Below are 12,692 nucleotides of genomic sequence, written 5' to 3' on the forward strand. Positions count from 1 at the left end.
GTGGCTTCATAAATAATAGATAAAAAAGGAGTTTATAGGCTGACAAGATAACTCAACTGGAAGGGTGCCTGCCTTGGCATGTATACAACCCAGATTTAAGTCCCTGGCTCACCACACAGGAATACTGAACTTCAGGGAGTTGGGCGGTAGCGCAGTGGGTTAAGCGTAGGTGGCGCAAAGCACAAGGACGGGCATATGGAATACTAAACTTCTTAAGTGGGCCAGGTTTTGGTCCTGTGGTGGATTCATATGTCTCCCTATCTGTCCATCTATCTCTGGAAAAATATCAACCTTAAGCAGTGAAACCCCAGATGACAAAAAAAAGTAATTGTCTTGAAGGGCATACACACACACACACACACACACACACACACACACACACACACACACACACACACACACACACACCCCTTAGTAAAGAAGGGGGGGGGAGAAAGAAAAGATACCAGGTACCAGACTCCAAACACACTTTTCAGGGGATAAACCCAAAATTTCTGGAAATCTAGAAAAGGAATACCTCCACTGATAGCGTTTTTACTATATTTGTAACAGCTTCTGAAGTAGTTCTAAATGTTCTTAGATTCAGAGCTACTGGCACAAGGTACAAATTGCCTGCCCACTTCACAAACTCACCCAGTCTTTGAAAGTGAACTCTGCCAGGCAGTCCTGAATGTGAGGCTGACTAGCACTCAGTATGGGAGACCTTATTCTGCTTACATCCAAGATGGCAAGTTGTCACATTTTCTACCCACAAAATTCTAGCAAAACTTTCTGAGCAACTCACTCTTACTAAGAAAGGTCACGTTATCAAATTAGCACTCCAAATTATTTTCAAAGGAATATACTGGTTCTATAATTTAAAGTTGTCGAACCCATGGGTAGGACAACATGTAATATTAAAAGGGGGATTTTATCCATGTTAGTCTGCTTGGGGTGGTAACTCTTAGTTTATTTAAGTGAGCATCAGGAAAGTTCCTTAACTTTAAATATTGTCTTTTAATTTGTGTTGACATTGAAGAAGGAAGCGTTGAATAAATCTAATTCAAAATGGTGATTTAGTTATTGAACAAATGAGTTAATATAGCAGTAGCAGTTCAGCACTTCCTGCTTCGTGTTTCCAATTCAAATGCCAGATGCTGAACATGAAACACTTTTCCTTCCTTCCTTCCTTCCTTCCTTCCTTCCTTCCTTCCTTCCTTCCTTCCTTCCTTCCTTCCTTCCTTCATTTCTTTCCGTCCTTCTTCACCATTTTGCACCAGGACTCCAAACCCACCCCCTGCTCCCCACTCCCCTCCATGAGCTCCTTCCTAAGAGTCCTTTGTTTTGGTGCAATACATCAGACCCTGTCCTAGTTTTACTTTGTGATTCCTCTTTCTAGTCTTGTTTTTTTAAGTTCTACCTACGAATAAGATCTTCTGGTATTCACCCTTCTTCTCTATTTGGCTTATTTCATTTAACATGATTCTTTTAAGCTCCAACAAAGAATATGATTTCATCATCTATTAACAACTGAGTCATTTCTTTTTAATTTTTTTATATTTATTTATTTATTTTCCCTTTTGTTGCCCTTGTTGTTGTAGTTATTAATGTTGTTGTTATTGATGTCGTCATTGTTAGATAAGACAGAGAGAAAGCGTCCTTGTACACTGTAATGTGTACTCTTAACCAGGTGTGCCACGGCCTGGCCCCTACAACTGAGTCTTTATACCACAACTTTTTATACTACAACTGTGTCTTTATACCACAACTTTTTATACCACAACTTTTTAGCCACTCATGTATCCTTGGATTCCTTAGTTACTTCAAGTTTGAGCTATTATAAATTGTGCTGCTATGAGTGTAAGTGTACATAGATCTCTTTGGATGGATGTGTTTGAATTTATCCTCTAGGAGAGAAATTACCAAGTCATAAGGTATGTCTGTTTCTAGCATTCTAAGAATTCTCCAGATTTCTCTATGTTGCTTTCCATAGGGTTTGAGCCAATTTGCATTTCCACCAGTAGTATAAGAAAGGCTTCCTTACCCAGGTCCCCCACCTCTCCAACATTTGTTGTTACTGTCTTTTCTAATATATGGCATTCTCACAGATGTAAAGATGTAATGTAAAGATATCAATGAGTAATATTTTATTGTTGTGTTTATTTTCATTTCTCTGATAATCAATGACTTCGAGCATTTTTTTCATCTGTTTCTTTTTTGGTGAATGTTCTGTCCATGTTCTACTTTTGGATTGGGTTGTTCATTTATTTTTGTTGCTTAGTTTGGTGGGCTCTTTATATATTTTGGTTATTAACCTTTCTCTGATGTACAGCATATGTAGATCTTCTCTCATTCTGTAAGGGGTTTCTGTTTTTGTGGTAGTTACTTTTGCCAGGCAGAAACTTTTCTATTTGGCATAGTACCAATGGTTTATTTTTTTCCCCTTGCAATTGGACTTGAATCATTGAACACACTGTTAAAAATTAGATTAAGAAGAGTCTGACAATGTTTTTTCTCTTGGACCATGAAATACTTCTAAGGAGCCAGGTGGTGCCTCACCTGGTTAAGTCCATGTGTTACAGTGCACAAGGACCCAGGTTCAAGCCCCTGGTCTCCACCTGCAGGGGGAAAGCTTCACAACTGGTGAAGCAGAACTGCAGGTGTCTCTGTCTCTCTCCCTCTTACTTCCCCCTCCCCTCTCAATTTCTCTCTATCTCTATCCATAATAAATAAATAAATAAAAATATTTTTATTTATTATTTAAAAATATGTTTTAGAAGGAAATACTTCTAAAGATAAATAACAATTTTGGAGAAGCATATTGACTATAGTTCTGACTGATTTAATGGATAGTAAAAATCCTTATTTTTATTTGTTCAACTGGAATACTTTTTTTTTTTTTTTGGCTCTAGGGTATCACTGAAGTTTGGTGCTGCCACTAAGAATCCATTTTTTTTTCCATTTTATTGGATAGCCAGAGAGGAAGAGAAGAAAGAGAAGGAGAGAGAAAGCTAGACAGACCTACCTCACTGCTTGTGAAGCACCCCCTCTCTGGAGAGAGGACGCTTGAACCTGGATCCTTGCACTTAGTACTACGTGCTTTTAACCAGGTGAGCCACCACCCAGCCTCCAGAACAAATATTAAGTATCTGTTTGCATCAAGCATTGTAGTGTATCTTAAGCATGGATCTGTATTCAAGGAACTTGTCTCTTGTTTTGTGACTTAGCAGTATTGGTATTGGTCCTGAGGGGGTAGGATACATACATGTACATATACATATGCATTATTCAACACAATTTAGGGTTCAATCTAGGTCTTTAGCTTTGAAAAACAGAAGTGTTTAGTACCAAATATAAAATTTTGGTAGCTCTGGATTCTATCTTCCCTAATGAATTGATTTCCTAATTAAACTATCGCAGCTGTAGCCCTTCCAATTAAAAATACATGATCTTATTCTGATATTTAATAGGAGATTAAGCCAATTCTCTCCTGGAGCCGAAAACTCCTTCTGGCTCAAAAGACAGAAGAAAATCTGAGGGCAATTTGCAAATTTACGATGGATGGATTGTCAAGGGATACTACTGTGTGCTCCATTTGTTGAATTTTATACCCTTAAATGCTTATTACTTGAAGGAAATATCTCTAGTCAGAAAGAATTTGTTTGAGATGCATGATAGTCTTGATTATTCTCCTTTTCCACTTTTAAGATGATTAATTTATTATTGTTGCAAAACTTTAATGCTGTCCTCCTTTTCTGCTGAATTACAACTACTATCTCCTTCTCAGTGAAAAAAAAAGTTTCAGAAGCTCCACTAGGTCATCACATTGCTTTTGATCTGCTGGTCTGAGAAACTTCCTTTGAGGGTAAGTTGTGGATAAACGCAGCACACTAGCTTTCTTTCTTTCTTTTTAAGTTTTTTTTTTTTTTAATTCTTATTAGTGATTTAGTATTGATTTACAAAATTACGTATCAACAGAGGAATAATTCCACACCATTCCTAACACCAGAATTCTGAACCCCCAATCCCTCCATTGGAAGCTATGGTAGTTCTCCTAAGGTTGCAGACACGGGTTAACTGTCATTTCTACAACGATTTGCCCACTTTTGTACATAATTGCCTCAATTTTCTTCCAGCTCCTGTCCTCTCTTCCCATCTAAGCCACACATGACCCTATTACTACATCCAAATGTCCCTCCTTCTTTCTTCCTCTCTCTCTGGGTCCTGACAGAGCTAGAGCTCAGAGCCCTTTTATTCTCTTCCTCCTATCACTCTACCCTATTGGGAGTATGGATCAAAATTGCTTTTTGGAGTGCAGAAGGTAGGAGTTCTGTCTTCTGTAATTGCTTTTCTACTGGGCATGGGTGTTGGGATAGCATCTGCAACTTGGTGTCTGGAAGGTGGCAGGATATAAAGTGAGACAAAATGGTTAATCAACAGGAACCAAAAAAAAAAAAAAAAAAGGAACAGAGCAGATGAGATTAGGGATCTTAGGGTGGAAGGAAGCTAGCAAGTCCATTTTAGGCAGGTTTCTAGGGCCCTATGACTATGATTTTTCTTGAGTTTGATAGCTTGGATGGAGTTGGATAAAAATGTTGTCTATGCAAATGGTGTCAGAGTAGAAAAAAGGGCTAGAAAGGGCTAGAATGTTGGATTAGGGCAGAGCAGCTCTCATTCTTGAAAAAAATTGGTGGATATAAGTAACTGTTTACCTCTATCCACCTGAGCAAGGGTATAATATATATATATAGAGAGAGAGGGGGGTGGCAGAGAGCCTGTTTCCTTTCAGAGGTTAGGGCACTCTCTACCATTGCTGCTTTATGGCAAGGGAAAGATCTTGGGAAGGCCTGTAGGAGGGTATATGATGATGTTCCTTAATCTAGCCCCTTAGACTGGTAGGCCATGCTACCACGACTCTATGATGACATTCCTGATGGAAACAGCACATTAGCTTTCTATTGGCTCTATTCCCAAATGAGAGTATTCTTATCTATCACTAATGGTTGGCAAATTTTAAGTAATTAACTAAAGATTTAAAAATAATATGCAGTCTGTCTGAAAGAAATTTTATTTTTAGAATGAGATTCAATTAAAAATATATACTTCTGGTTTTGACCTCATCTCTGAGCCAGCTGTCTTTATTTTTGTTTCTAAATCACACATATCTTCTGGAAAAGGGTAAAAAGCAATCTAATACGGTTAGTTGAACGTGAATGCTTCAATATGTTTGCATTTATATAGTACATATATAAACACATACAAAGTTTGTAAGAAGAGGTGGTATATAAGCCGATATTCTAATAATTTTCCCCCTACCACAATGTATTTTGTCCTTAGAGAACACTGTTCAATGCTAAAGTTACTTTATCTTAAATGTGATATTAACATATGTGTGTGTCAACAACTATACTGCAAACCATTAACCACTAAATAAAGTGAAAAAAAGTTAAAGTAGTATTAATAGCAACATGTACTAAAATGATGTACTACATGAAGTAGTTTATATAAATTACCTCATTCAATCTTCAAACAATAATACAGGGCAAATAATACTATTTCCCCAATTTTATAGATGAAAAAGTCCATTGTTCCAAGACTACTAATAAGAAGCATTGTAGAGAATGTAATTTGCATTGTTTAAATTCGGAGGTCAGATTCTTTTTAAACTTTTTTTGTCATTTTTATTACTAGTGATTTAATAGTGGTTTATAGATTTATAGGATTTCAGGCATATAGCCACCCCCGTTCTGTATAAATCACCACATTCACTTGCAAAGTCCTGTGACCCCTCTCCTCTGATAACCATCATCTTCATTTTTAAAATATTTCTATTTATTTGTTATTTACCATTATAAATCGAGAGGGAAGAGGAGATAGGGAGGGAGGGAGGCAGAGTGAGAGAGAGAGAGAGAGAGAGAGATGGAGACTTGCAGCCCTGCTCTACCACTTGTGAAAGCTTTCTCCCTGTAGGTGGGGACCAGGGGTTTGAACCTGGGTCCTTGTGCACTGTCATGTGCTTAACCAGATGCACCACCACCGCTCCCTTACAACCATCACATTCTCTGGAGTTGGGCAGTAGCGCAGTGGGTTAAGTGCACTTGGTGCAAAGTGCAAGGACCGGCATAATGTTCGGGGTTCGAGCCCCTGGCTCCCCACTTACAGGGGAGTCGCTTCACAGGCTGAGAAGCAGGTCTGCAGGTGTCTATCTTTCTCTCCCCCTGTCTTCCCCTCCTCTCTCCATTTCTCTCTGTCCTATCCAACAACGACCACATCAATAACAACTACAACAATAAAACAAAGGCAACAAAAGGAACTAAATAAATATTAAAAAATAAACAAACAAAAAAAAGGTTCTCTCAAATACAAGGTCCTAAGTTAGATCCCCAGAATCACACTGGTTCTCTTTCCTTAAATGTCTGCTTAAAAAAAAAAACCCATCACATTCTCACAGAATCGAAATGATAACAATGTCATCTATTGAAATTGCAGATTAGAATTCCACTGAATTTATATCTGATAACTTTCCCCCCCAAATCATTTTATTTGAAGAAGTAATAATTTATTGGACAGTTGACATATGGCTTACAGCCTTTCATAAATAACCTCTTGGTAGATGTCTGTACACCCCTCCCACCACCCAGTAAGTCTTTTGTCCACTATTGTCCCATGTTCTCTTTCTCCACCTCTGTACCCTGAGTACTTTGCTTTGCTGCAGTACATCATACCCAGTCTGGTTTTCACCTTGTGTTTTTCCTTTCCTTTCCTTTCCTTTCCTTTCCTTTCCTTTCCTTTCCTTTCCTTTCCTTTCCTTTCCTTTCCTTCCCTTCCCTTCCCTTCCCTTCCCTTCCCTTCCCTTCCCTTCCCTTCCCTTCCCTTCCCTTCCCTTCCCTTCCCTTCCCTTCCCTTCCCTTCCCTTCCCTTCCCTTCCCTTCCCTTCCCTTCCCTGTCCTTCCCTTCCCTTCCCTTCCCTTCCCTTCCCTTCCCTTCCCTTCCCTTCCCTTCCCTTCCCTTCCCTTCCCTTCCCTTCCCTTCCCTTCCCTTCCCTTCCCTTCCTTTCCCTTCCCTTTCCTCTTTTTTCTTTTTTTCTCTTTCTTTCTTTCGTTTTTTTCTTTTTTTAAGTTTCCACCTATGAATAAGTGCAGCTCATAGTCATCTTTCTCCTTCTTGCTTGTTTTACTTAACATTCTCCATTTAAGTTTCAGGCAGAATGAGGTAAAGGAGAAGACCTCATCATTTTTATAGCTGTGTAGTATTCCATCATGTATGCATGCCACGACTTTCTTAGTCATTTGTCTGTTTTTGGGATCTGGGTTGCTTCCAAACTTTGAGCTGTTGACCATTCCTGCTTCTGTGAACATGAGTATACTTTAGATAAGTGTTTCCCAAGGTCATTTTCTCAATCTCTTCATGATGTTAGCTGCAAAATTTACTCTAGTTTTACAGTATGTTTTAATCTTTAATTCCTTTCATATTCTTTTACATTTTAACAATTTTGATTTTGTTTTTATTATTTATTTCATTTTTTATTTTAATGAGAAAGGTACAGAAAGATACAGAGACCACTGCATAACCATTGTGCTGCCTCACCCTAGCCCTTTACAATGCAATATATATATGTATTTAATATTTATTTTTATTTATTCCCTTTTGTTGCCCTTGTTGTTTTATTGTTGTAATTATTATTGTTGTTGTTATTGATGTTGTCGTTGTTGGATAGGACAGAGAGAAATGGAGAGAGGAAGGAAAGACAGAGAGGGGAGAGAAAGATAGACACCTGCAGACCTGCTTCACTGCCTGTAAAGCGACTTCCTTGCAGGTGGGGATCTGGAGGCTCAAACCGGGATCCTTACAAAGGTCCTTGCGCTTTCCGAGACCTGAGCTTAACTCGCTGCGGTACCGCCCAGTTCTGCAATGCAATATTATAATCTGTTCTGCTCCACATTAGGCTCCCAGGGCGTAAGCAATTTAGTGCTGAGGCTCCACTGTCCCAGGTCCAATCTCCAGCACCACCATAAACCAGAACTGAATAGTGCTCTGACAAATAAACAAAACACACCAAAGCGAAACAAAACGAGTGAGATAAACCCAAAAGACAGGACTCAATACCAGATGATCTCACTCACAGGTGGAATTTAAGACATAAGGACAGAAAGGGAAAACAGAAAGTAAAATTTGGAATGGGTCTAATGTATTGCACCAAAGTGAAGGACTCTGGGGAAGGGGGTCAGGGAGGAAGCTGGAGGGGACTGATTGGGGCTGGAATGGGTTGGGGAAGGCTTTGGGTTTCTGGTGCATGAAGCTGGAAAAGGACCTAAATTGGGAGTCAGTGTTTTGCAGACACCTATCATTGTGAAATGAGAAATTTTACCCATATGCCAACAACTATAATGTAAACTGCTAATCTCCCGATAAAATAATAAATATAAAAAATAAAAAAGCAAGCCCCAAGCAAACAAAACATTATACTCAGAGGCTCTACTTTTTTTTTTTTATTTTTTTTTAAATAGCCTAAACTTCGCCTATTTAAGCATGGTATATCCTAAGTCAGCAGAACTATTACAATGTCAGCCAAGCAGGACACATTATTTTAAAATTTTTTTATTCACTTTTGCAGCTAATGAAGGATCCCAGGGCATAGCCCCACGAGACCAGGGAGGAAAGTACCTCTGGGGAGCTGCTCTAAAGCATGTTGCCCTCAAATTCTGCTACAACGGTGGAGCACTTTCACCAGCCTGAGCTGGACAACACACGCTGAGGTTGGGTGAGAGAGAGGCCTGGACAGTGGAGGCTGGAGAGCGCAGTCCCAGGGTGTGGGCGGGGCGAGGCTGCAAGGCGGGGCGGGGCCAACCAGATGAGGGGGCGGGGCCAACCCGGGGCGGCCTGCGCTCTGCGGCGAGTGTGCGGCGGGGGCGGAGCTGCTAACGCGGGCCACGCCGTAAACAGACAACATGGCGGTGGCGCCAGGGGCTCTGGGCGCCCTGCAGGTTTGCCGTGTGCGATCGGTGACAACTGGCTGTGCACGTTTGGGCTCGGGCTGGAGGCTGCCCGATTCCTTGAAGGGCTCGCGTGTCGGCCCGGCGATCGGGGCCTGGGGCTGGGCGTGCGTGGCAGGTGGGGCTCTCTCCCGAAGGGGCTACAGTAGCTCGGAGGTGAAGACAGAGGACGAGCTGCGGGTGCGGTACCTGGAGGAGGAGAACCGAGGTGAGGGGCTTGGTGAGAGCCGCCGCGGGTCCTAGAAAGGGTGTCAAGGTCGAGTGTGTGCTGGATCGAGGTCCTTCCCTTCCCCCATCGCAGCACTGCACCTTTTGGTGCTTCCCGTGCCCTCCAGGTGTACTGTGGAGCAACTTACCTGGAAAAAGTGGTCCCGCTCCGCTCCGGAGGGTGGGGAGTGGGGGAGAATGAAGCATATGTCATCTTGTAGCCGAGTCAAGGTCAGTGAACCAGTGTGTGTGTATTTATTTGCTTCTAGGTTTTGTTCTTGCTGTGTAATTGTCTTCTGTCAACTCAGATAGCAGTAGGAGAATTTTAGCAGCTGCAGTGAGAATGCACTTTATTTTTCTGGAGAATCTTTCAAGCTGGTCGATCGGGAGGGCATTTCTTGACCCTTTCCTGTTCTATCTTGAAAACTTAAGTTTGAGGGACTATTCCACTGCGTTTAAAACAGATCTGAGCATGCCCCACCTGTCTCCCACCTTTCCACTTTTGGTGATAAACCTTGGGCACACTACATGTGGTGCATCCCGTGAGTCCCCATTCATTGGGGAAACTGATGATCCTTCCTAGCCGACTGAATCCACATGGATCTCAGTCACTTTCAAAGCCATTAACTGGCTACGGAAGAAGGGCAAACGCTAGAAGAAGAAGATGTGGATGATATTGATCTTGCCCTTGAACTACCTACGGTGGGAAGAGACAACAGTGCTTGTATGTGGTGTGGGAAATAGCATAATGCTTATGCAAAGGGAATCTTATGTCCGATGCTCCAAAGTCCTGGGTTCAATCCCCTGTAACACCAGAAGCTATAGCTGAGCAGTGCTCAGGTAAAACAAACAAACAAACAAAACCCAACAATGCTTGTGTCTTGGCTAGAAAGGTTGGGAAAGGCTTTGGAAGAGGGCACAGTTTCAGAGAGATTGCTGGTGAAACTCAGTTCCTAATGGGATCATGAAAGCTAGACTAGCAGCTGGTCAGAGGACCAGTCATTTTCTCCCAGTATACTTTTACTGAGCAACTATACACAGTAATAACAGTGATGAATTTAAAGACTTGGTGAAAGCAAAGGCCTATGATAACTCCTGAGGAGCATATAGCCAGTTAGTTATATTTGGGGAGGTTGGAAGACTTGAGAGGGTGGAGTTTAGAGGGATTCTGCCAAGTTAGGGTCTTACAAGATGAGATGGGAGTCAAGACATTCTTTATTAGACAGTGGGTATTAGTGGTGGTTCTTCAACAAACTTCTGTCCTTCAGCTTTCTCATTTGGCAAATAGGAAACATATCACTACCTTTGTATGGCTGCTGAGAAATTAGATGTTAGCATGAATTCCCCAGTCAGTATCTAGCTCATAGCATGCGCTGGCAGGATGAGTTAATTCATTTCTTATTTGTATGCTTATTATTCCAGGCATAGAGACTACAGTTTGGTAAAAGACAAGGAATGTGAGCTATTGCGTGGGGTAAAAATGGTGGGGGAGGATAATGTAAGGCAAGTGTGACTGGAGTATGATGTGCAGCATGCAGCATATTGAGAAATTCAGTTGGAGAGTTGATACTACAGTGATTAGAGCTGTGTCTTTTGAGTAGTAAGTTAACGTCATTGATATTTCAGTTAAATTATTTGGCATTTCAGCAGTTCGTAGATATAAAGGAATTGAAAGTAAAGTAGCAATACACACCAGATTCTGTATGTTTTTGTCTTTATGATTTAAATGAATACTATTTAAAGTACTTTTGCATAAAATGTCTAGAGAGTACTTGAACTAGGATCCAAATGAACCACCAAAAGAAATCAGCAATACAAGACAATTTCGTGAATTTGTATCATAAATGTACAAATCAGCTCTTAAGACATCGTGGTTCTTAAAAAATTTACTCAGTCTTCTTTAAGGATTGTCAGGAATGACAACTCAGACTTGGTTAGTATTATTTCTGCTTTAACTCTGAGGCCAGCAATAAGCACAGGGCAGGAGAGGGGCAAGGATATTGTAGTTGAAAGAGTTTTCCTGGCACCATGCTTCTTACAGAGGCAAGCTCAAAGCTTAGCTGCTCTAGGCATCAGTTAGACAGTACTCAAATCTGTCACATTCAGGTTAGAGGAACTGCAGAGTGATCTCTGCTGTGTGGGCCTCTTTAGACTGGTCAAGGTGGGCATGCCTTCATTTGTAGACTGGGCTCAAATTGATAACTAATTGCAGAGACACAAATGTATGGCCAAGCTCCTTGCCTCATCCCTTCTGCTTTCCCTTCTTTAATTCTTGAGATTGTACCTGAGATCTTTTGAATGTAAGTGCTACTGTTGTGCTTAATTGTCCTAGTCATGGTTTAGAAAGATCTCACATTTGTGTTTCTTTTGAGTTAGTTTTTAAAAATAGGTTTTTTTTTTTTTTAAACTAGTGATTTAATAATGATTGATAAGATTGTGGGAGAAGAGGGGTACAATGCCATACGATTCCCAGCACCAGAGTTCCATTTCCCCTCCCCTCCATTGGAATTTTCCCAATTCTTTATCCCTCTGAGAGTATGGATCAAAGATCTTCATGGGGTGCAGAAGGTGGAAGGTCTGGCTTCTGTAATTGCTTCTCCATTAGACATAGACATTGATTGGACCCATCCATACTCCCAGCCTGTTTCTATCTTTCCCTAGTGGGGTAGGGCTCTGGGGTGGTGTGTGTGTGTTCCAGGGCACATTGGTGAGGTGGTCTGTGCAGGAAAGTCAGGTTGTTGTCATGGTAGCATCTGCAACTTGGTGGCAGAAAAGCATTAGCTATAAAGCAGAACAATTTCTTTAATAATCAGGAACCTAAAAGTAAAAGTATAGCAGATGAAATTTGGGGGTCCTCATGTTGGAAGGAGCTAGAAAATCTGTTTTAGGTCTATTCCAAGGGGTCCATGACTTTACTAATTTTTGACTGAGCCCAACAACTAACTTGCAGGTGGGCTAGGAGTATTGTCTGGAAAGATGGTGTCAGAGTTCAGAATAGGACTAGAAAGCTGGAGCAGGGCAGAGAGAAGCTCCAGAATATAGGAAAAGTGTATAAATATTACTAACTGTAAACCCTGTTGGTTTGACCTGGTACCCATATTCAGCACAGGAGCCTGCGTCACCTTTGCATTCCTTTCAGTCTGAGGTTGCACGCCATGGTCTTATCTAGAAGCATTCTAGGCTGCACTCATTGCAGTGCAGTCTTCCTTTAATAATAGAATATACTGACCCAACCTCCTTCAGAGAGTGGGGGCAATTTCTACTATTGTGGTTCTATATTGAGGGCAGGTGTCCTGTAGATGCCCACAAGAGGGTTTATGATGTTGTCCCTGATGGAGATGACCAGTGATGGTGGAGAGAGGGATCTGTTAGAAGTGTAGGCTCATCACATCAAATCGATGGGGTTTACAGTCAACATTATTAATGCACCTTTTCATATTTGGGAGCTGCTCTCTTCCCTGATTCAGCTTTCTGGTCCTTTTCCAGCCATAACGTCATCTCCCCAGGCAATAA

The 12,692-nt window shown here is 41.1% G+C and overlaps 1 protein-coding gene across 4 annotated transcripts in view; it reads left to right on the forward strand.

Annotated features, from left to right (window-relative positions):
* Window positions 1-8,754: 8,754 nt before the first annotated feature.
* Window positions 8,755-12,692, forward strand: part of AUH (AU RNA binding methylglutaconyl-CoA hydratase) — a 145,754-nt gene continuing 141,816 nt past the window's right edge. The window contains exons 1-2 of one of the 4 annotated variants that reach the window (XM_060200511.1): window positions 9,054-9,180; window positions 9,308-9,410. Coding sequence is in view for 3 of the 4 variants with exons in the window: in XM_060200510.1 (XP_060056493.1) it covers window positions 8,928-9,180 (253 nt within the window). In the remaining variant the exon portion in view is untranslated. Of the gene's footprint in view, window positions 9,181-9,307; window positions 9,411-12,692 lie in introns of all 4 variants that reach the window. The other 3 variants (XM_060200510.1, XM_016184984.2, XM_007539906.3) reach the window with 3 other exon arrangements.

This window comes from Erinaceus europaeus, chromosome 10 (genome assembly GCF_950295315.1).
Source record: "Erinaceus europaeus chromosome 10, mEriEur2.1, whole genome shotgun sequence".
In the NCBI taxonomy this organism is placed as follows: Eukaryota; Metazoa; Chordata; class Mammalia; order Eulipotyphla; family Erinaceidae; genus Erinaceus; species Erinaceus europaeus.